Source organism: Doryrhamphus excisus, chromosome 22 (assembly GCF_030265055.1).
Source record: "Doryrhamphus excisus isolate RoL2022-K1 chromosome 22, RoL_Dexc_1.0, whole genome shotgun sequence".
NCBI classification, from domain to species: domain Eukaryota; kingdom Metazoa; phylum Chordata; class Actinopteri; order Syngnathiformes; family Syngnathidae; genus Doryrhamphus; species Doryrhamphus excisus.
Genome location: NC_080487.1, coordinates 2,872,980 through 2,896,490, shown reverse-complemented (window position 1 = coordinate 2,896,490; position 23,511 = coordinate 2,872,980). Strand labels below are relative to the sequence as shown.

At 41.4% G+C, this 23,511-nt stretch overlaps 2 protein-coding genes across 5 annotated transcripts; one reads left to right on the top strand and one right to left on the bottom strand.

Moving 5' to 3' along the window:
- Positions 1–118: 118 nt before the first annotated feature.
- Positions 119–9,292, bottom strand: mms19 (MMS19 homolog, cytosolic iron-sulfur assembly component). 3 transcript variants are annotated; one of them, XM_058062617.1, is made up of 31 exons: positions 9,021–9,292; positions 8,550–8,598; positions 8,271–8,371; positions 7,741–7,826; positions 7,497–7,571; positions 7,266–7,335; positions 7,050–7,178; positions 6,898–6,959; positions 6,652–6,738; positions 6,497–6,571; positions 6,339–6,416; positions 6,115–6,253; positions 5,797–5,951; positions 5,636–5,714; positions 5,404–5,529; positions 5,237–5,318; positions 5,053–5,150; positions 4,271–4,423; positions 3,870–4,025; positions 3,686–3,785; positions 3,495–3,600; positions 2,502–2,579; positions 2,230–2,356; positions 2,050–2,156; positions 1,924–1,980; positions 1,661–1,847; positions 1,388–1,470; positions 1,140–1,304; positions 981–1,040; positions 492–592; positions 119–240 (listed from the first exon to the last, which is right to left on the bottom strand). In XM_058062617.1, the coding sequence occupies exons 1-31, from the start codon at positions 9,109–9,111 to the stop codon at positions 210–212; spliced, it is 3,093 nt and encodes a 1,030-aa protein (XP_057918600.1). In that variant the 5' UTR covers positions 9,112–9,292; the 3' UTR covers positions 119–209. The 3 variants fall into 3 exon arrangements, with proteins under 3 accessions (XP_057918600.1, XP_057918602.1, XP_057918601.1); XM_058062619.1 differs by having other exon boundaries at positions 2,502–2,576; XM_058062618.1 differs by having other exon boundaries at positions 5,404–5,526.
- A 254-nt stretch (positions 9,293–9,546) lies between these two features.
- ubtd1b (ubiquitin domain containing 1b) lies at positions 9,547–16,415 on the top strand. Of its 2 annotated transcripts, XM_058062580.1 has the most exons (5): positions 9,547–9,971; positions 10,043–10,189; positions 13,411–13,638; positions 13,708–13,865; positions 14,653–16,415. In XM_058062580.1, the coding sequence occupies exons 2-5, from the start codon at positions 10,108–10,110 to the stop codon at positions 14,908–14,910; spliced, it is 726 nt and encodes a 241-aa protein (XP_057918563.1). In that variant the 5' UTR covers positions 9,547–9,971; positions 10,043–10,107; the 3' UTR covers positions 14,911–16,415. The 2 variants fall into 2 exon arrangements, with proteins under 2 accessions (XP_057918563.1, XP_057918562.1); XM_058062579.1 differs by having other exon boundaries at positions 9,547–10,189.
- Positions 16,416–23,511: the final 7,096 nt, after the last annotated feature.

The following is a 23,511-nucleotide window of genomic DNA, read 5'->3' as shown; positions in this document are numbered from 1 at the left end:
TTACAGACATACTGGATGGATGATTTACTACTATTAGTGTGAATACTGGCATTCACACGTTTATGAAGATATAAGCAGTCATTTTCAATAGATGGCCAATGGTGGAGGGAAGGAATGGTACTGCATACACTTCAGTGGGGTCCTCTTTACTCTTGGCAAGTGGAAGGTAGACTTTTTTGAAATATATTTAAAAACAGCCACAAAAACAATCATCTTCCTCCAGGGCTTCCAAGAAGAAACCTATAAAGAACATAAAGTGTATCATCAAAAATGTGTTAATGACGCCAATATGTCTCCTCTTATGTTGCATTTCCAGTTTATTTTCTGGCGATATAGTTATCATGTTTAATGAATAATTGAGCGCAAATTATTTCTGCATTTCGCATTTTCCAACATTTCAACTTTTAACTACAAGTCAAAATGCAAAAAAAAAAAAAGCAGACAGACAAGAGTTGGAATTGACCATTTTACAGAATGCGTTTGAATCTCACCACTCGGATCGCGCCAGGACCGCCTCCTTTCTCACCAGTCTCTTCTTGTCGTCCAGAGGTTTGGCTAAGGCCCGCAGCACTCGGGCTCTAAACGGCAACACCTACAGTGGAGGTTCAAAGCCACGCCTCAAAAGTCCTGCTATGGGCAACACACCAACTCTCGACTATTGATATGTTTCACACTTAAGGCTGTCAATCAAATAAAATGTTTCATCACAATAGTTAATACTTAACTCATAATCCCGATTAATTGCAACTATAACTATTCCAGTCTATTCCCGCTGCATTTTCTCAAACTCCGGTATGGGTACACAGGACATTAAAAACTAAAAACTTTTTTAAAAACTTTGACATCCCTATTCACACTAAAGGAAGAGGTGGAATACCGAGCAACTGCAGCTGCTTTTGGAGTCTTGCTCCTCATGTAAACAGGATGCATTTCCACGACCAACACAAAACCCTCTTCCTGCTATAAGATCTTGGACTTACTTCATGTTCAGGGAAGCAGGAAAGGGCATGAATGCACCGCAGGGAGGAGATCCTCACGCTCTGCAAGATGACATACATCATAGATGTGGGAAACAATATGGATCCAAGAGTAGTATTAATATTTGATTGATACTGTTGTGATGAAGTATTTCCACTAACCATAGCAGGACTGGACGTGAGTGCCAGCAGCCTGTTGAACAATGCTTCCAGCTGTTGGATGAGCGCTGGTGGCGGGTCAGCAAGGACCGGCTCCAGACAGGTCAGAGTGGACAGCTGGACGCCCCGGTCAGGACACGTCAAGGCCTCCAGCAGCAATGACAGTAGCTGGACACAAATAATACATATATAATACATTAGAATCAGGAACGCTAGCAGGACCGAACCATGAAGGGTTTGTCTTGACCCACCGCGGGTAACTCAGTCACTTGAACCAGTTTGGGTAGTTTGTTGACGATGTTGGACAGAGCCTTCAAGTAGTTGGGTTTCTTTTCTGGAGGAGAAAATATTTTGATGAGGTAAGTAAAGGCTTCCAGAATTTATTGCAAAATACATGTTATGTCATATACCTGTTAGAGCAGGAATATAAAAGCATAAAACCTTGTTGGAGGTGTTTTAATAGCGGCCTTTTAATAGGTCCCCCGTTTGAGATCCAGTGGGATGAAAGACGACTAATGGAATACCTTCAGGAGCCGCGTTGAAACCCTGCACCAATTTGGACGAGTTCTCACTGAAGAAGCGCTGGCGATACAAGATGCGCACATCCGCGTGACAACTACGAGTAAGAACGTCCGCCGTGTCGCTCATCAGCAAGGAGAATCCATCTGCGGCGGCAGGGCCGAGGTCGGCATCATCCAGCAGTGAGAAGAGCTGACGGAAACGGGAAAATAAAATCAGCGAGCTGAAATAATTGTGCGTTTACGCTGGTATCTACAAGCGTATCTACCTTGTCCGTCAGGGCTGTGCATGTGGGGTGGTAGCGGAGAAGAAGAGCCTTGCTAACCTGGAGACCCAAGCAGCTTTACCAAGATGTCCAATCAAATACAGAAGCCATTAAAATGGAGTTCCTTACCCAGACCAGAAGTGTGAACGCTTGTGTGCGCACACGTGAAGCTACAGACTTCAACTCGCTGAAGATTCTGGCTGTTGTCTTGTCAAGTCGGTTGTCTAGAGAGTCACCTGAAGAGGACAACACGCCCCGTAGTTTACACTTTGTGTGTTTATCTTACCCGTATAAAACAACGTAACTAACCCTGAGGCATCTTGTTGACCAACCCAGCAAAACACTTGGCAGCCGAGGTGTAAGACAGCGTGTGGCTGGAGGTACAGCTCATGTCCTCAAGCTCTGACAGCAGCCGCTCCATCTGGGGCACCGTCACCTGAATACAAAGTTCTTCGATTCAACTTGAAAAAATGATGTTTGCGGCCGGTTTTCAGGCTCGCGTTGATGCACTAACTGAGTGAGGCTAAAACGTGCTAAAATCCCGGTTGCAAGAACAGGAAAAGGGCTGAGCTGAGACTCACGGTGCGAGGTAAGGAACACACACAGCCCATCAGCAGACAAACCATCTGAGACTGCCTCCAGGAATCGTCCTGATGCTGCTGACAACAACACACAATAACACAAAATGTTACACAGCAAACAGCGATTCTGTATAGTTACTGTATTATAATATAATAAAACATTTAGATCAGGGGTCTCAAACTCAATTTAACTTGCTTTGGTTCCGATTTTCTACAAGAAAAGCTATGATAAAACATTCCATTTTATTTTTCTACACAAAATAAGATCAAGAATAAAGAAAATCAACCAGTAATAAATAAATATAATAATAATAAAACGGCAAATAATAAAAACTTAAGAAACCACATATAGTTGGTGGGTAGACAAATTATTTTTTTCAGATTAAAATGAACAAAGCATTATTAGAGCCCTGTAGACATGACAAAACACGACCATAGTCACATTTATACTCTTTTTATTTACAACATATTGTGCAACTGCAGGGTCTTGAGACACATGCTAACTCGCAAACTAGAGAGCTAGTGACCTAAACGGTAGCCTCCAAGTTATTTCCTTTAAACTTAAAAAAAGCCAAAAACTTACCACTTCCACACGGATAGGGAGGATAACTATTAACAGTTATTTAACCTTTAACATGAATATTAATCAAACGTAATAATCTTTTCTGGGTACATGATACCATACAGCATCCATATCAAACTTGCGCGCGGGCCGCACTAACATTAAACTTTCATATCAAGGCGGGGGCCTCAAACTAGTGTCCTGCGGGCCACATTTGGCCCGCGGGCCGCGTGTTTGAGACCCATGATTTAGATACTGTATTTGAATCTTTGTAATGAAAGCGCCAAGTCATGTGTATAAAACAGGCCCTTAGTTGAAAAGGTTTGGACAGCCCCCCCCCCCCCCCCCCCCCCTTCTATATAGTCCAGGCTCCAGCTCACCCACCACCCTAATGAAAAATAAAAAAAGTCGGGATAAACAAAAGTACATACATTTGCAAGCAGCTTGATGTGTGAAGGGAAGGAGTTGTCAGGCAAAAAGGAGACGTCACCATTCAGGAAGAGAGAGACAAACCTTGCCGCCGTCTGGCCCGCCATTCTAATAACGGGACACCACAACAGAGAATCACATTTAACGTGTAACAGGAAACAAACATTTAACAGCCCATGTGTTTCATACTCACGTGGGTTGCAACCGAGAGCAGGCTGTACCAATGACAGCGACCATGGTGGACAGAACCACCTCGTCCGCCAGAGGACTGTGGTGACCTGATGATCTTTCGCCTAAAAACACATTGTGTAAAAATTCACCACATCGCTGTGACGTCAAATAAAAAAAAAAAAAAACTTTGCCATAAGCTTTCTCACCCTGAAGTGCTGCCTGGAGTGCTAGCGACAACAGTTGCAGGATGATATCTTCGTGGAAGCAACGCCCCGACTCTTCGGTGTCTTCAACCTTCTCCGCTATTCTCTGGAGGCTGCGGCACGTCAGCGCTGCCTCGTCTGTCGAGAAACCAACTTTGCCTGCAATAGGATAATTGAAGAGGACTTGTCGTTGAAATGAACAATAAAGTCTTTTCCACCAAGGGTCCCATATAGAAAAATAAAAATTAATTGTGTTGAATCAAATCAATATGGCGATGTGCAGTTTCATTTTATATTTTACATACACATGATGAGCTAGTCTGGTTGATGCAGTTTAAAGGGGGACTGCACTTTTTGGGGAAATTTTCATTCCCAATCCTTATCATTTGAAACACCAGCTTTACCAGAATGTGCTGAACGGAGGACATCCAAGAGGACAGGCGTGCTTTCCTTAGCGACACTGGGCCGGGTGGACACTGCGGCGAGCATGGACAAACAGCGCTGACGCACCGCAGGATGGAAATGTTGCACAAAATCTCCATCTTGCTCCATCGGTTCTGAGCACAAGAAAGGAAAAACAGTATAAATCAGGGGTCTTCAACTCCTAATATCTTATTTTATGATTGTAGTTAGCTTTCTATCTAGTGACCTAATATTTCGTAATTGTAGTTAGCTTTCTACAGTAAACCTCGGATATATCGCATTCAATTGTTCCCACTGGTTTTGTCCGATATAAGCGAAATCCGTTATATGCGTATACCGGAAAATGTCCGTTTTACGCATATATCGGATTTATATCCGGTATATGCGTAAATCGGATTTTATCCGTTATAAAAAGGCACTTCCTTGACTATGTTTCCAATGTACCTGGACGCGCAGGCAACGCTGCAAACGCTGCAAATGACGTCGTATAGCGGCCTGTCACCATTCGGTGAATCGGAGCACCACGATGCGGCCATCCGATATATGCGAGGGAAATTTAATGGAAATGCATTGGAACGGGACTGGAGATTTTGTCCGAAATAGGCGAAATCCGTTATAAAAAATCCGATATATGCAATGAATTTTTATTGGAAATGCATTACAGAAAAATCGGTTATTTTTTATCTGTCCGTTGTGAGCGATTTTCCGATATATCCGAGTCCGATATATCCGAGGTTTACTGTATATATCTCCTTTGTCTTACCAGAAAACATGACTTTCTTTATCGTTGGAATCATATTGGTGATGAAAACGGTTGGGTGCACTTCTGCCAAGCCTCCAGCACAATCCACCACAGCAAGACTGGTGGGGGAAACCATGGCGAGCAGCAGTGAGAACATGGTAGGAAGAATTAACAGGACAAAAAGGGAGCAAGAGTGGGAGCCAACCTGACTTTGTCATCCTCATCTGACAGCAACAGTCGGGTCAGGTGATCGACGGCCATCTCAGTTTGAGAGTTTGACAACAAACCTGGAATAGCACACAATGTGTTGCCTCGTGAGAAAGAGCTGCAAACTTGCATGGGAAAATAGATTCAGAATTTAGGGCATCTCACCCGTTTGTTGTGCAAGTGAGGTGAGCACGGATGCGGCGGTGACCTGCAGACTGCTGTTACTCTCGGAGAGCGCAGAAAAGGTCACGCAGCACAACGAGGAACAGACGCCAGATAGAACTCGCTCTTCTAATAGCAATGACAAAGACCAATATACATATATATATAGAATGCTTCATGATCTCTCATAGAAGGAGTCGGGAATCACTGCTTTAGGGGGCTGATTTGCACTAACCATTCTCTGATGACTGGCTGATTTTTACAGACTGAACAAAGCGTTGCATCACCTCCAACAATGTGCGTCTATGGGAACACTGCTCAGAAAAAAAAAACAAAACAACAACATCATGATTGCTCGCTATGCTGTCCTTTAACGCATCATTTACAATATCTCACCTCAGTTCTGCTGTTGTACTGACTGATGAGCGCAGGCATGACGGCTGCAGTGATGATGTGACTCGCCCTGTTGGAGGCGCTGCAGGCGGCCTGGAGCAGCTTGGCGCTGGGCCACACCAGTTTCAGGTCGGGCTCACATAGATGATGATTGCAGTCTAGAATCAAATAAATAAAAAAGGTTGCAGAATATTTCCCAAACTTGCATCACAGAAATAAGAGTAAATCTTGGATCTGACTAGCATTTTGCATACGGAACTGGCCGGTCAGAGTCTCTATCGCACCTTCAGGGATAGCGGAAATAAAAACATGGAGGTGCACCTTTAAGAACCATCTCAAGGAAGGTGCCGAGGGCGTCATCGGAGTCCGAGTTGAGAACCGAGCGAGACAGACAGGAAGTGATGGCGGTAAGAGCGGCGAGGCCCGCCGACTCAATCCTTTCGCTCGAGGTTTGAAACACCTGCAGGGAAAGCAAATACCAGAGAGGAAGTATGTGGTATTTGTACCATAACTAGTGACTTTAAATATATTTATCTCAAGCAAACCTCTCTACGCAGTGATGTCCACAGTCCATCGAGGAACCCTGCCAGGTCCGTGTGCTCATATCGTGACACACAAGCAGTCTAAAAGCACAACATTTACAGCAACATTTATTATGAGCGGTTCTCATAATAATGCGCTTGGAGCAAGTCTGATCTCTCACCAGGGTTTCAAGCGAGTCCAGTTTTGCATTCTGAACATCCGAGTCAAGCTTCTCAATGATGAGGGGTAACAGAAACTACAAAAGTAAAACAAATACAAAAATAAAACTGCAGTAATGTATATGAAAATGGAGAGGTACGCAAAACGCTGCCAAACCTCAGCAAATTTAGGGGTCCCAGTCAGGACATCTCTTAACGCCTGGATCAGTTCCTCTCTGCTGATACCGTGTGGGTCATCGGGTGGCTGAGAAAGACAAACAAGACACTTGATTTATTTGGGTTGAAAAAATAAAAACAAAACACAAAATCATTCAGTCATCAGTCAAAGTAAAATGTATTAGCGATACTGGCCCTGTATTTATTTTGGATCGGATCGACACAAAAATCCTGCAGCTGAACTTACCGGATTGAAGTCAATTGGGAAATAGCAGGACGTCACTTCAAACATCTCCTCTGTGAATTTACCTGCAGCATCAGACGAAATGAACATGATGCCTCTAAAATATCAGCACTTTCATGAATGAACACTAATAGAATATTTAGCATCACTCCCACCTAGGTTGTAGCCTTTGTGGATGATGTTCTTGCCGATCTGAAAGGCTAAAAGGAGGTTGCGAGGATCCCTTTCTCCATCCATTGACTGCACAAAACCAAACACAAAATCTGCTCCCAAACTCTTAAGTTCTGTGGACACAAATAACAAACATTTTTTGTTTTCTGTCTTCTAGTATTTAACAACGCAACTTTTAATGAACACACAAAAACACTTACCAGCCTCTCTACTTTCCATGACATTGATGAGCATGTTGTAGACGCACGCTCTATCTGCCAGTAGCAACGACTGGGGGGATACAAAGAACAACATGAGCAAATATAGGGGTATTGTATATAAGTAAATGCATAATACATTTTCATGTAAAGATATTTAGTATACGAAACAATATATGCATACAGTAACTGCATAAACAGTAATTATAATCAACAATTAAAAAAAAAAATCACCTGAACATGAACATCCTGAAACAAAGACTTCAATATGGAAACAGCCGAGCCAGGAGGTAATGTCGTACACTTTGTCTTGGGGGGTAAAAAGATGGAGGACAAAAACATGTGGAAAAAAAAGAAGTAATTTTAAATATCCCAAATATTTGAGGTTCATATTTAAAGAATTATTTTGCATAACCTTATATAAACAGATGCAGGCGACTCATAGAAATGTTGAAGTTGTGTGATTTCGGACACTCACCAGTGTTTTTAGGCCTTGTAAAACAGGCGGCGTGGTGACGTAATGGTCTTTTAGCCGGTTCTCATAAAACGCTATAAGCACTTCCACTGAGGAGTACAGACACAGAGGTATACCTTTATCTCACACAATACTGAATAATGAATATGTATATATATATATATTTCTTTTGCATACAATAATATTAGAAAATATCTCTGTGTGGAGTCTGCATGTTCTCCCTGTGCCTGCGTGGATTTTCTTTGAGTACTCCGGAGTGTGAATGCCCTGCAATTGGCTGGTGACCAGTCCAGGGTGTACACCGCCTCTCACCTGAGGTCAGCTGGGATAGGCTCCAGCATACCCCTGTGACCCTACACTGTTTGTGTACTGTATTGTCAAATGTGATCCTTGTTTTGTCTGTCCAAGCTGTGGGCCAGTAAAAAAAAAAAAAAAAGCGACAGGGCGCAAATGTCCCTCAGGACGGGATGCATTTTGGACACTGCTGGTCTAACAGAATGAATGAACTATTGACTTTGAATGGAGAGGAGCACCTTCTCTTTCTGTGAGGTCACCATAGCAGTCCTGTAAGACCTGCGAGAGCAGCTGGACACCTCTGGCTCGAGTGTGAGGCTGAGTGCTGGTCAGACTTAGCCTAAAGCAAGAAATGAATCAAATTAAAACCCACAAAACAACAACAGTAGGATTAATTTGGCAAATTCAAGTAGCTTGACTTTCACATGAATATCTCACAAACTGTACTACAAATAATTGCACTCAATCAAGCGTAGAATAATGAGTAGAAAATGATGAAATGTTGTTTGTCAGCTTACCCCAAAGCTTCCACAAGCTGCAGAATGGTAAAATCTCCATTTTTGACACCTGCATTAAAAAACAGGACAATTGAAACGTAAATGTGACAGCACCTACATAGTTTGAAATGATGACTGATGGTTATACAAAGATTGGGTAGAAGCATGCTGCTGTTGAGCTCAAAGTTGTACAGGCTGCTAGCAAGCAACATGCGGTTAACATTTAGCCACGCTACGCAACACCCATATTTTAAACACATATATCCACGACAGCATGATTAAATAGTTGACTTATAACTATTATACATATATATGTATGTGTCTGTACGAGGGGAACAAAAGAGTGGTGAGAACATGTTAGCAAACAGGATGCAGTGGTGCTAAGTTAGCTAGTTGAACAGCATGCTGCCATGTTTGCACGCACTTAAGGGCACAGTGAACACAAAATATTAACGAAAAGTGTCAAGTCAGACTAAACTAAAATGTATTCACCTGCTGCTGTGTCTTTGGCTTTGCTGTCCTGCAGTCCTGAGACAAATTCCTCCACCAGAGACAGCAGCACAGCACTTTCATTAGCCATCATTACCTGTCCCTCACTGCACGACAACCACGCATGTGCAGGAAGTTGGATTGCGACACGATTGTTACGTTTAAACAAATACAAATATAAATCACATAGTATTCAACTATGCATTTTGATGTTTTAGATAGATTTCTTTTCCAGGCAAGAATAGCGTTTGAATATGACAGTGGCTGCTCTTAAAAGCTGAAATGAAAACATTTACGTGACGCCTTCAGGGATAAAATACATTCGAAATGTCATCATCAGAAAAGTTGCTCTTTCAAGTCAAATGTATTTATTATATTGCTTAATGTAAATATATGATCATAGATTATATATCAATGATATATGTATTTAGTACGGCGTCCCTTATACGATCGTTCATTCATAGTTAGCTTTAATTCCGATTTGAGTGAACTCAACACCTGCTTGTACTCGAATGCGCAAGCGCGAAAAAGTTCAGCGGAGTAGGGGAGTAGGGGAACCTTTGGCATGGAGCAGAGCGATATTTAAGGGTCTAAATGGGGAATTAACAGAGGAACCCGTCTCAGGGTGTCGTCAGAGACAACAGGCTTCGTCACCACCCTTAAAAAACTGGGTTTGTTTCGATAATACCACTAGTGCTCCGAAGTTTTGAGCTTCTTACCGCGGAAGCTAACTGGCTAACCTGATTAGCTTGGAAAAGTGCTTGGTCGACTTGACAACATCTCAACTAGGCTGACTTTACCAAGCAGCCAAAGAGCAACAACTTTGTCAAAGATGTCCTGAGACTAAAGAAAACGATTTGCTAGGTGAGCCGTCAAACTCTTTGAACCATAGTTACTGTGGTCCACGAGTTTTGACGCTTGCTTGATCGCGTTTGAACACAACACTTGATCCAGGTAACACGCAGCCATTCATGACCTGTCGCTTGCAAAATTGTACCCGCCGCCCATCCTCCTCCTTGGGCTAGAGTCTACGATGGACACCCTGCTGAGCTAGTAGGACGCGTGAAAGCACACTAAATCCCCGCTAACCATGGGAGGATGTGTGGGAAGATACTGGGAAAGATGGGACAACACACAGAGAAGAGGCTCCTCCAGGAACGGTGGCCGGGGAGGTAAGGAGTGACGCGCTCACACACTAATGACAAATGCTATTTATCGTCAAATGGGATTATGCATCTCAAGTGACGACTTGGAATTGGTTTGCATCAAGTTACTGAGTCAGGTCGCTTTCGGTGTTTGGTGATTTTGGAATTGCTAAGTCAAGCCACCATCAGTCTACAGCATATCCCACATTTTGCACTAAGTATACTTGAGTAGGCTCTTTCATGCCTAGTGCTAACAGGCAGACCACAAAGTGGACAGAGTCCTCAACAGTTAGGTAGCCACGTGTCAAGTACCAGAAAACACCAACCGAGTAGAAGAGAACAGATAAGTACACATCGTGTTGAAATACACAGTGTATTTATTTACTGTATGTACGTGAAATGACAAAAAAACAATTGCATAACCATTCATCCATCTATGCCGTTTATCCTAGGGTATGACTAGGGTCATGGGGGTATGCTGGAGCCTATCCCAGCTGTCTTTGCAGCAGCCTGGTCCATTCCAGGGCACACATAGACAGAATATACACAGAAGTTGTTTTAATTTCGAATCCATCAGCAATCAAGGCACAATTTTGTTGACCATAATTTTAATGCGAGAAAGTACAAACAAAACTTGAAAACTACTTAAATTGGTTCACGAATCTATAATAAAACACAATTATTAGTTATATCAATGGAAATGTTTGATACAGTCATCACTGGGCCAATTATGTTTGGGTCTTTGTATGGCTGCACCAGCACTTAACAAGAGTAAATATTAGACTAATAGCCAGACTAAACACAAGAGCCAGACTCAACAAAAATAGCGGGCTTTCTGAATGGCTGCACAGTACCCAGACAACAATACAATTGAAGGGTGGAGTGGAGAATCAGTCAAAAATAAGTGTTGCTCAGAACAGATAGTAAAAGTCGTCAGAAAAAAACATGCATATGCAGTACATCTCCAGGAACTTTGACTTTTTATTGTTTAGATCCTCTACTAAAACAATCTGCCATTGAAAGGGAAGTCTCATGACTCTATGTGGGTTGTCAGCAATTGACAAGTCACATACAGCATCCATTCGAGGTGCGACTTTATGCATGGCAGCATAATTTGTCCTGCTGACAAAATCTGTTCCAAAAGGATCAATTGCGTCACCAACGCTGGGATGCTTCGTTTGGGTAGCAGGCAGTGTACGAATACCAAGACATATGGAATAAGACCAACATCCCATGTATTACAATAGGCTTGGTTAGGCTAAGTTGTGAGCTTCTCTTTATCAGTATAGTTGCAGAAGCTTGAACTGTCGCGGCGACAAGATAAGCAACGTTTGTAAGGAAACTAGTCTATATCTATTTCTTCTTAAATGTGCAAAGTGTTGTGTTGTTGCTGCTGTCTATTCACTCTGATATAGAATGGAATGTAACCACAAAGGTATCCCATAATCCATTGAGGGACACTGGTAGCCCTCAGGTCCTGTGGAATAAATTGGAATATAATGGTAATACAATTGTTTATTACATCATATTTATTATTATATGTTCCAGAGTCAAACTGTCACCATCATAAAACTTCTTAGTAATGTACAGGTAATGTTTTAAGTATCATTTGCGTCATGAGCAATAGGTTTACTCTCATTAATTATACATTTGATGTGCAATGAATACATTGCAGTGTGTTTTCTGTTTGTCTTGTTGTGTTGTTATTGTTATTTTTTAAAGAGCAGCCTGAAGCTAGATGTGTGTACAGGGCAGCCATCCAAGTGGCTAATTTGCGTAAGTGTCCAAGCTGTTGTGTGGCTGCATTCCTTAACTGCGGGGTGGCATATTATTATGAATTATTTCACTATTGTCATGCCCTGGTGGTGTAATGGTACACACTGCTTCCTTTCATGCAGACAGCACAGCTTTGATTCCTGGCCAGGGCCTCAACACCCAGCCATTGATGTCCAGGATAAATGGGAGGGTTTCGTCAGGAAGGGCAGCCGGAGTAAAAACTAAGCCAAATCAAACATGCAATTGACTCACTCTGGCAACCGCTGACAGGGGGGGAAAAAAAAACAAAACTTAAGTGTCACCATATTGTTGTGTTGCGCTGAGCAGCCAGGACAGAGCTGTGTGTATTGTGTAGGGCTGCAAGTAAGAATTATTTTAATAATCGATTAATAGGTTGATTACTTTTCCCATTACGGCAATGTTCCACAAAGCTGAAAAAGAATGTTCTTTCAGAATGATACAAAAAGGCCAGAAATGGAGGTTGATCAATTCCTACAGGTTCTGGGGTACTTACTACCTCCTCAGTCTGCATCCAAACAGTGTTCGGAACACACGGGTAATGGTATTATCAATGGAAGCGACAGACCATCTTAACACTTAATTGGAGTATCTGCCCACTTCTCATTAAAACACCCTTTTGACCTAATTATTTACACGTATGCCACTGGAGGCCTGCGTCACACGTATGTATTATACATGAAGAATTGTCATTGAGTCCTTGTCAGGAAGCTCTGTCCACTAATCCTACACCATGACACCATGTCACCATGTCACCATGTCCCCCTCCCTGAGCCGCTTACGCCATAAATAATTACTTTGAAAGAAAGGTGACCTTTTGGATGCCACTTTTTTTTCACTCTTCGTCTTCGTCCCCTGGCACCCTGATTATTTCTATGTGCTACGATGATCAGCCAAGTGCGGCTGTTGCACATTTCCGTAAGGAAGACGTTGTAAAGGAGGTGGCTGTTCCTTGATTGGAAGCTTCCAAAAATGTGTGTCCGAGCAAGCGTGTGCCACACTCCCTCTACTTAGATAAGTGCTTTGTGTTAATATTTAATGATGGGAAATAAAGAAGTAAAGTCACCAAGATAACATGTGCTTGCACGCATACGGCAAACTCTGAATCGTGTCCAGAATTGTTGAAGTTGTGCAGGTTGTTGTCTTGTCTGTTGCTGTTGTGTGTCAGGGATGACAAAACAAAGGTTGATGTATTTTTTTTTATAGAATATCTTATTAAGAAATAACCTTTAAACGCACGTGGCGTGTGTTCTCTATGATTAGGATTATTATTTCCTCCAGTTTGCATGCTTGTAGCTGTTCTTATCAGGATGATTTATCATTTTGTAGCAAAACAAAGGCATTGCAATTGTTTAACAATGTTCCAACCTAACTTTTAAACAAACATTTAAACAAAATTATAAAAATATTTATGTATTTGGTTTCTTTTCTTTTGTTGTTCTCAATGTTGTCAGGACGTAATGAGCCGCTAAAGAAAGATCGACCCAAGTGGAAGAGCGACTATCCGATGACCGAGGGCCAGTTGCGCAGCAAGCGGGATGAGTTTTGGGACACCGCGCCCGCTTTTGAGGGCCGCAAGGAGATCTGGGATGCTTTGAAAGCCGCAGCTGTTGCTCTGGAGTGTAATGATCACGAGCTGGCCCAAGCGATAGTCGATGGTGCCAATATCACCCTGCCGCACGGTGAGCACGACACGGCAAAATGCACAACTCGCTTAAAACTCAAAATCGGATAACGGTCATTTTTCCCAGGTACTCTGACTGAGTGTTACGATGAACTTGGCAATCGCTACCAGCTGCCAGTTTATTGCCTTGCTCCGCCTGTCAACCTCATCTCAGAGCGCAGCGACGAGGACAACGACGATAGTCCCCATCTCCCTGCAGCACCCAAGAAAGAATTTCAGCTGAAGGTAGAGAAGTACATTTCTAAATGACAGATTCCCGCAATGTATTATTTTTGTTTTAATTAAAGCGCTTACCTCCACTAAGGCGAGACGGGCTGCATGTAGTGTCCTGCCCTGCAAAGGCTGCACCTCTGCCTGCATTTTTGTTTGGTTTTTATTGTTGCGGATTAGAACATTCATTCAGCATGACGGCTGACGCGGTTGTTGAAAGAACTGCAGGGTTTTTATTTTTTTTTAATTGGCATCAGTATGATGTCCGCTGAGACAGCCTGAATTTTACTATTTTCACTGACTTTAAGGCCTAGTATGCAAAATTGACCTTTTTATGATTTGTTTAGAGTAATAGAGTAAGATTTCTCGTCCAATGCTCTCTTCCTAACTCTCTTTTACTGGCTGTTTGGAGGTGGGAGGCCAGGACAACAGACATTCACATGGGGACATATTGAGGCCAGCAAAATAATGAATTTGCATTCATTGTGTGATTAATTAATTTATTATCGTCCCAGGTTCTAGTGGAGACAGTTTTTTTTCTGAACGAGAAATCATTTCACGTTTTAACACAGGTTACGAGACAGGTGTGGACGTACACAAACTCATTAGCATTAAAGCTACAGACACATGAACATGCATATTCCTAGAGGGTCTTCATATTGTAACACAGCTAACCTGTGTTATTTGAATTGTCGTTACATTTATAATGTGACATGTTGCCCACCCGACATCCATTGCAGCCCGGTCATCCTGGTAGTGGGATTATTTATTATTTTCATGTACCACTCCCTGTCGGCTGCAGGTCCGCCTCTCCACAGGGAAAGACCTTCGCCTCAGCACCAGCATGATGGACACTATCGGTCAGCTGAAGAAGCAGCTGCAGGCCCAGGAGGACATCGATGCCACCCACCAGCGTTGGTTCTTCTCAGGCAAACTCCTCACGGACAAGACGCGACTGCAAGACACAAAGATCCAGAAGGACTTTGTCATACAGGTCATTGTCAACTCTCAGGGTCTCCCCCAAACCTCTCCTGCCAGCAGCACCCCTGCATCGGAATAGCTGGGTCAGAGAGGACACAGAAGCTGACTCTAGCAGTACCAAGCTACATTAAGGGAGACATTTTATTCTGAAATGGATTCAAGCCACTACTCATGCATCTGCCCTTTTATCGGAACTCTCCCGGTGCCAATGGAAAACACAAGGAAGTGTTTTTGTGGACATCTACGTATTGACACAGCAATCATTTTCCTTTGCAAGGGAACGGCACAATCTCTTCAACATTTTCTTTCATTATTGTGGAAATAATGCTCATGGCGCATTTTTTTTTTTTTTTTGCACATTTGAAGATTCTTCCTTGTAGTAGTGGTGTGCTTCTACAAGACAACTCAATAAGGGTTCAGAAAGATGCTTGTTTCATTGCTAGGCGAACCCTGTCTATTAGATCAGTCTAAGCTATGCTGCCTTTGTGGTGATTTCTTGTTATGAAATCATTGTGTGTTTGTATGCGGATGTGTGGACAGCAGTCTATAATTACCTTCACATTATTGCATATCTTATTCAGGAACAGCAGTAGCTTATTATTCAGGAAATTAAGAATTCCTACCCAAATGCAGTGTTAACGGCTGCGACGTCAGCTGCTGATGCTACTAAGTCTCATTTTAGTTGTTTTTCTCTCAACCAGTCTAGAAATGAATCCCTTTACTCATGGCAACCTCCAGTGTGGCTGAGTAGAGAGTCTTTCATGTCCTTAACTGGTACACAGAAGCCTTATGGGAATGTTTTATATACGCATTAGATCCAACTAGGGATGGGCATTTGACTAAATGTCTTGCTTCGGTTATGGTAAATATGAACTATTAATTTGTTGATTTTATTAATGGGATGGGAGAATCTTTGAATGTTCTGAACTCCTGTTTCAGTCTCAGGAGGTGTGGAAAAGGCATGGTTAAAGCTCAACTTCCCTTAGCTTATGCTCTTCTTTACATTGGTTCCGAACCGGCTGCGGGACCCTCCAGCCCCCCTCAACGGCGACAGGCCAACCCAAAATTGCAGACATTTTTCAAATGCCTTATATTTAAAGGGACTGTTTGCAAAACTGTCAATTGCAGCGATGAGACATCTCTCTTGATGAGAGCAGATATCTGCAGCTGTGTGCAGGACGTGTGATCCTTTGCTTGACAAAGTTGCCCATAAATGGGGTACACACCTCATGGCGGCGTAACAAGTCAATCACACAGACAATAACACAAGTTGCATTCATGGTTCGACAAAGGCCCACGACCCACCAGTTTCGAATCACTGCTTTAGACCACAATCAAGTTGAGTCGGAAACAACAGCGCCTCTGCTGAAAATATGTTAAATATACACATAGAATCAGACTAGGGACCGCAGACAAATGAAACGCTTGAGTTGTACTTCCTGTTTGCAGATGACAGTGGTATGCCTTCTTAAAGCGACACGCCTGGAAGGCAGCACCGTTTTTAACCACTTCTCCCTCGTTTGCTAGCTGTTAGCAAAACAATAAATGAAGAGCTTTATTGCTATTAAATAGCTATCAGGTCAATTCTTCAAGCTGGAAAAAAAAACCTGTAGCTCCACACTTCAACAATCAGTCAGTGCAATCCAAGTACTGCAGTCACTTTTGTCATTTTTGCTGTACACATGCAACATCATGAAATATCCACTTCCATGTTCTTAAATAGCACAATCACAGCCACACCTCACCGCATAATGACTTTCTTTTCTAATTTTGTCCTCCTATTCAGTCTTGCAGCTTGTCTGCATTATTATTATTATTCTGTAAACTTGAATATGCATTTTATTTGTATGTGCAATACACTTTAAACATAGGCTTCCTATTTTGTTTTTTTTGTTGTTCCCGACTGTGGATTTGATAGAACACCAGCTTGTGTTAATGTGATATATCCCAACTGCAGGAGCAACCTATATGTTTATCACCCTGCCCGTGTCAACACTTTGTAACGTATTCCAGCTTGTCCCCCAGGCCTCTTATCCTGGGTGTTTGTCTTTTACAAATTAAATATCAGAATTATTAAGAACAATGTATGGAAAGTTTTACTTTTATAGTAATTCTTCATAATATAAAAAAAGACCTACCAAACATAATCTTTAATACTTTATATTTATTTTTTGGCCACATTGATTAGGATTAAATGTTGCCAAAAATAAACCTAATCTAAAGAAGATAACATGGCAAAATAGTCTTAACTATCATTTTAAATAAGCAGCAATTGTATGACAAGTTATCTTGATTTGGACTTAATTTCACACAAAAAAAATTTTTTTTATGATAACATGGCAAGAATAATATACATTTACCTAATATAATTCTAAATTCAGAAAATTTATGACAACTTGTCCGCATGATATGTACATAATTTCACCAAAAGTCATTCATCCCAGCATGATAACGCGACAAAGTCAGATAAAAAATACCTTTTACCGAATAATGGTATATTAATATCATAATAAATACTGCTAATCCATTACAATTTATCTGCAAAAATTGGATTTGGAGTTCGTTTCACCAAAAATAATCCAAATCTCACTATATGAAAATAGTATTTACAAATGGCTGTTTCAACCTTCTCTAGCTTATCCAATCAGCAGCCAGAACGCAGTGTAGATACATTCACGAACTAGCAGTGAGTCGGATATTTCAAAATCATCTTTGCTTCGTCGTTTAAATACGTCACAACCTGGCGAGGACAGAAGCAGAGTTATGTAAATGTTATGCAAATGTTATGCAAATGTGTCAAAACTTTCATCAGTTTCAAGGAAGTATTCAGAAGTTGTGGACGTGGAAACGGCATTGGAGGTCTCTAGCCACGACCAAATGGCCATAACAAACAATCTGTCGCGTTGTGGCGTCGACCCCAGGATGCAATGAAACCCGACTGCAGGTAAAATATGTACTTTATTAATAAATGCTACTATGCCAAGGCAGGATACCAACAAATAGCAGTTTAACGACAAATGCTAATGCTCCGCGCACCTGAAGTAAATTGAAGCATAACTACAATTAGCAGCAGGTGTGAGAGAACAGGAATGTAAAGCAAGGAAACACAGAACGGAGCAGAAACGGAAGTAATACCAAAATAAGGGCACCTAAAAAGGGTACTAAGGCCGGAAAAGGAACAAACCACAAAGTCAAGCGGGACAGTATAGTTTCGTCTTCTACAAAATCAGTCTCATTAACTCTTCATGTTTATTGTAAATAATCTATTTGTTCAAATCAGTAGGTTTAAAAGTGAAATATAAGATTTCCATCACATATAACATAAAAATTTAACATTACAGTAGCTGCAAAATGTTAACCCTTTTTTCCATTTCGAATTAGACTAAATTTCCCCAGATATAAACATGATCGCAGTATGATAACGTGGTAAATTAATATTAAAACTCAAACAAAAGAATGCATGTATGTTCTAGTCTGCCACAAGAGGGCGCACCTCGCTTGTATAATAAACTCAAGTGGCTCTCGTTAATAGAATACACACAACTCCTTCATATTTTAATGCATTTGCTCATTTTATACATGTAAAAGTTGTTTTTTTTTCAAGTTGTGTGACCAACCACTGCATTATGATACATCATTCTGATACTCTCTCCAGATGGGGAACTTTCAAATTAAAGCAGTGCACCACATACTTGAAACATCCCTCCCCCTCTGCCTCTTCCCGTCTGGGCAAATACAGCCATTCAGTGCAGGGTCTGTGGAGGATTGTGGTGCACCATGCTGAGGGGAAAAAGCCCCTATTGACGGTGGAATTTCACTGGCCACTCTTGCAAGTCTCAGCTCATTCTAAACTCTTAAGCTGACAGGCCCCGGCATGACCCTATATTCCGCCATAGCTAAGACCTCTGAGGTTTGATTCACTTTCCTTTTGTTTATGTGTAAAAACAAACCACATTCCCATTATATGATGCTACAACTATCATTCATTTGTTCTATTTTACAGCATCACCGTAAACCTTAATAAATAAATCACAATAAAGGCTGGAAAATAATGTATAATAATAATTGTGGCCTTTTGTAGAGCAAGCACACACGATAATCCGCACAGAAAACTTTCTAGATCTTCCAGAATCTGCACCTATTCAGTTGTATTTCTTTCATATTCGTCTGTTTTAATGTCTGGTTGCTCGGATCCTGAATCCGATCCGGAAGTACAGATTGGACAGTCCCAAGTTTCCCAATGGTTTAGCATGTTAGCGTGTTTTTGTGTTATTTACCGCTTGCCCTTGTGACTCTTCCACACAACCAAGTAATGTGTTCACAAAGTGTGAAAAAAAAAACCGTAGACGAGAAAGAGAGCTTGGGGAAGGGCCAAGAGCTTATCTGGCTTACAGTCGCGCCCATATAAGGAAGTCCGCTCCTCTGTGACATCACAAAAGAACAGTTTTCCCACGCCTTCTGAAACCGAGCGTCCAAGGCCATCCCTAACTTCTTTCGGGACTCACTTCCAAATGGGCAAACCTCATTATCTAAATCTTTGCCATCATTTAATACGTGAATACAACAATCTAACAACATTTATTGGTCGGGAAAGTGGAAAACGCATAATAGTTCCCCTTTAAAGCCAGTCCAATCCCAAGTGTTTGTAACCACTTTTACGGCTAATCCCCAGACTCCCACTCTCACCAGACTGTTATCCACTTACCTAACGCTCACCTGTCGCGTACCAGCAACTCAACTAATGCCATGCTGTGTGTGTGCGAGTCGCTAAAGAGCTTTTACCGCAAACCACAAGCGTGAACCCGTTTAGCCTCGACATAGGATCACAGCCAATAGGAAGTAGTAGGAGTTTCTTTTTCATGTACATTCATAGTTAGCGATGCGTCGTTGCAGTCGGGGGTGTCCACTGATTCCCCCTTCAGTGATGCATTTTCGACATGACATATGAGCTCCGTCTAAGACTCGCGTTCCCACAGTTGAGGGGAAAAGTGAGGCTCCGGGGGGGATTGAAGGTTAGCGAAGAGGAGTTTGACCGGAAAATTGAAGGTTTTAGTTAAAGAATCCCTCGAGTACCTTCCTTAGTTTCTGGAAAGTCGCTCATTCTGTTTCAGTTTACAAAACATACTTTGACTTAATTCTTGTAATGTTAGAACATTTATTTTGCTTTTTTGACAGTATATTGTCTGAATATTTTGACTTATTCATATAATATAAGGGTTTTATTTTTTATTTTATTTTTTATTATTTTATTATTTTGTTATTATATTAGATTTTATATTATTTTTAAATCATATATATTTTTTAATATATTCTCCCATATTTGTAATTTATTATTATTACTTTAATATCACAAATATATAAAAACATTATTGTGATAATAAAAATATTAGATTTTTTTCTTTATAAGATATTTTTTTTCATAATATTTTGACTTTATTGTCATAAGAGATAATAGGTAAATAGACTTAATTTTTGTGTTTACAACTTTTTTCCCTCATCAAAATTATGACCTTACTCTCTGAATATTATATTTATTCTCATAATATTATGACTTTGTTTTTTGTAAAATGACCACATGTTTCATATTTCTTTATATTACAATATTGACCTGAATATTATTGTTTATTTTTTTTTTCAAGTATACCCTGTTTGAATAGTACATCAGCAAATACATAAAGAACTTCAATGTGGCTGTATACTATTTTACTTATACTTTTTCCTCTTATGTGCGCTTTGTGGCATTTTCTCTGCCGGCTTCACATGGTAAGGAATTCATCTTCATGCTGCCATAAAGTGACTATTGCGGTTCGATTGCGTCAAAGTCAGCCAGACAGCAGAAGTTGCATTTATTTCCTTCACAAACTCCCCGTTTAAATCATACAGTAATGACAGCAGCGAGGCAGCTGGCGTGCATTCCTGATTGAAAAACACAGGCATGGTCGCAACGCTGGCCTACATAACGCCGTGTCCAAGCCACATGGCGGGGCACCACGGTGGAAAATGACAATTTGTGTCACTCGCTCTTGTGCTATCAGGTTGCACTGCTGAGGTTTAGTTGGCTTTTTTGCGGCATCAGACTCTCGCTGTGCACAGACACATTCATCAGGTTTAAAAGTTGTTTTTCTGGCAAAGCGGCACGAAGGGGGAAAGACGCCTGGATCACTTCCTGGACTCCTGCTGTTTGTGCATCATACATTTTAAGAGACACGGAAGGAAGCTCTGTATTACAGCCATTCAGACAACCGTGATTCAAGTGTAAAAAGATGTTAACCGATCAAAAATATAGAAAAATAAACAACAAAACTGCCTTAACTTGCTAACAAGTGACAACAAGCATGTTGACGTATTGCAACCATCGCCAAATTAAAGTGATTGGGACGTATAATAGTATATGTAATATATATATGTATAATAATATATATGTATATATGGTTATTCAATTATTTTGATTACGTCACTCGAAATGAGCCAATGAAATTGGTTCTTTACTTAGTAAGCAAAGTTAATAGAAAAAAGCAAACATTTAAAAATAAATGGACGGACCAATTGATATTCAATCTTCCAGAATGAATTATGCTAGTTCCATCAACAACACTTACGATGTCCGCTCTTCCAGCACGAGACGTGTGCTCCAGTCCTTAGGTAAAAAAAAAAAAACGCTGACGGCAAACGAGCATCTTGTTGAGTCTTTTGTAGTGAAATTGTGAGCTAGCTATCCACTCTTCCATTTGTGAATGACGCTGAGACTAGCGGTTAGCGAGGTGTCTTGTTAGCTAGCTTGTATCAAAGCACCCAGGAAAGAAGTTTGGAGAGTGTTTTCATTCGTTCATTCATTTTCTACCGCTGGAGCCTATCCCAGCTGTCTTCGAGCGAGAGGCGGGGTACATCCTTGACTGGTGGCCAGCCAATCACAGGGCACATATAGACAAACAACCATTCACACTCACATTCATACCTATGGATAATTTGTTGTTTGAATAATTTTACTTTATTTTAGTTTTATTGTGTGCGAGGCTCATTGTTGTACTTTGTATGGAAAATGTTGAAATAGAATTATTCCTGTTTTGCCCCCCCCCTCCCCTCAAGTACACATTCATTCATTCATTTTCTACCGCTTATCCGCACCAGGGTCATTTGTGTGCTGGAGCCTATCCCAGCTGTCTTCGAGCGAGAGGCGGGGTACACACTGGACTGGTGGCCAGCCAATCACAGGGCACATATAGACAAACAACCATTCACACTCACATTCATACCTATGGACAATTTGGAGTCAACAATTAACCTAGCATGTTTTTGGAATGTGGGAGGAAACCGGAGTACCTGGAGAACATAGCCGAGGGTGGAATTGAACCCTGCTTTCCTAGCTGTGAGGTCTGTGCGCTAACCACACGACCACCGTGCAGCCTGGCGAGTGTTTTAAATCATCAAAATACGTCAAGATACTGCAAGTGTTAGATGTTATCATGAGTGTACGTGTTAATTCATGATCCCAGCATGGATATCAAACCATGCAACTGAAAAAAAATAGGTGTATCGCAATGACAGCACATGTGCTTATTTTGTTGTTGCTTGTTATTCTCTCGCGTGTATGTGTGTGCGTGTTACGTGTTTATCCCTCTTTATACCCCTGGTGGAGGTTAAGCGTGTAAATAATACTTTATTGCAGTTTATTGGAGACAGTCTGGGTGTCATTAAAAGCAACCTGCCGAGTCAACTGTACTTGTTTGTGCAACACAACATAGCATAAGCTTTTCCAATGTAGCCTATCCAGTGACGATGCCAAAGGTCATGTGATTAGTTGACGGCAGAGAAGGAGAAGAAGGGAATGATGACGGCGGTGGTGGGTTGTACATTCTTTGCTATGCAAGTTGCCCACCGGCAACCACTGAGTGCAGGAAAGTAGAGGAAGGGAGGGTGTGTGTGTGTGTGTGTGTGTGTGTGTGTGTGCCACGTTTGCATCACACATCACGATAATTTCCATTTAGAGCAGAGCTTTATTTATTATGGTTTTCAATAACATTGCGGTTATTTCATTCAACTCGAGTTATTAAAGCAGTCAAAACTCAAAACTCCTCCCAAGCAAGTTTTTTGCACGCAGTCCCGTTGCCATGGTTACCGGGGCACTCCAACACAATGACACATCATACCACGGTCTCTGAATGTGTTTGTGTGTCAGGTCAGCGAGTTGAAATCTGGCCGTAACGTGAGACCGGGATGAAACATCAGCGCATTCCGAAGTGCTTCATTTTGTCTGGGTCAAATCCGAAAAAAAAAAAAAGAGCCAGGAAGCAAAAACCGAGCGGCAGTAAACATGTCGTCAATGAAATCAGACACAAAGAGCACATTTTTCCTTCTCGGTGTCTCCATTCTCGGTTCAATGTTTTGGATTGAGTCCATGCCTTTCAACATCTCTCAACCCATTTTCCTCAACATGTGGAGGGGAAAAACACAGCTGGAATTGTCCTCTGGGAATACTCTTGTCCCTATTATTAGTCAAAACATACTCATTGCATGCACATTTAGAAGATGCTATATGTAGTGTAATATGTGTGTGTACCTTTAAGAGGCGGGGTTACTGAGTGTTTGCATGGTGAGCAGTGGCATGAGTTGTGGCGGACAGCAGCTCCTGTGCCATTGCAGTAGTATTCTGTCTTATTTATGTCCAAGACGTCTTATTTTC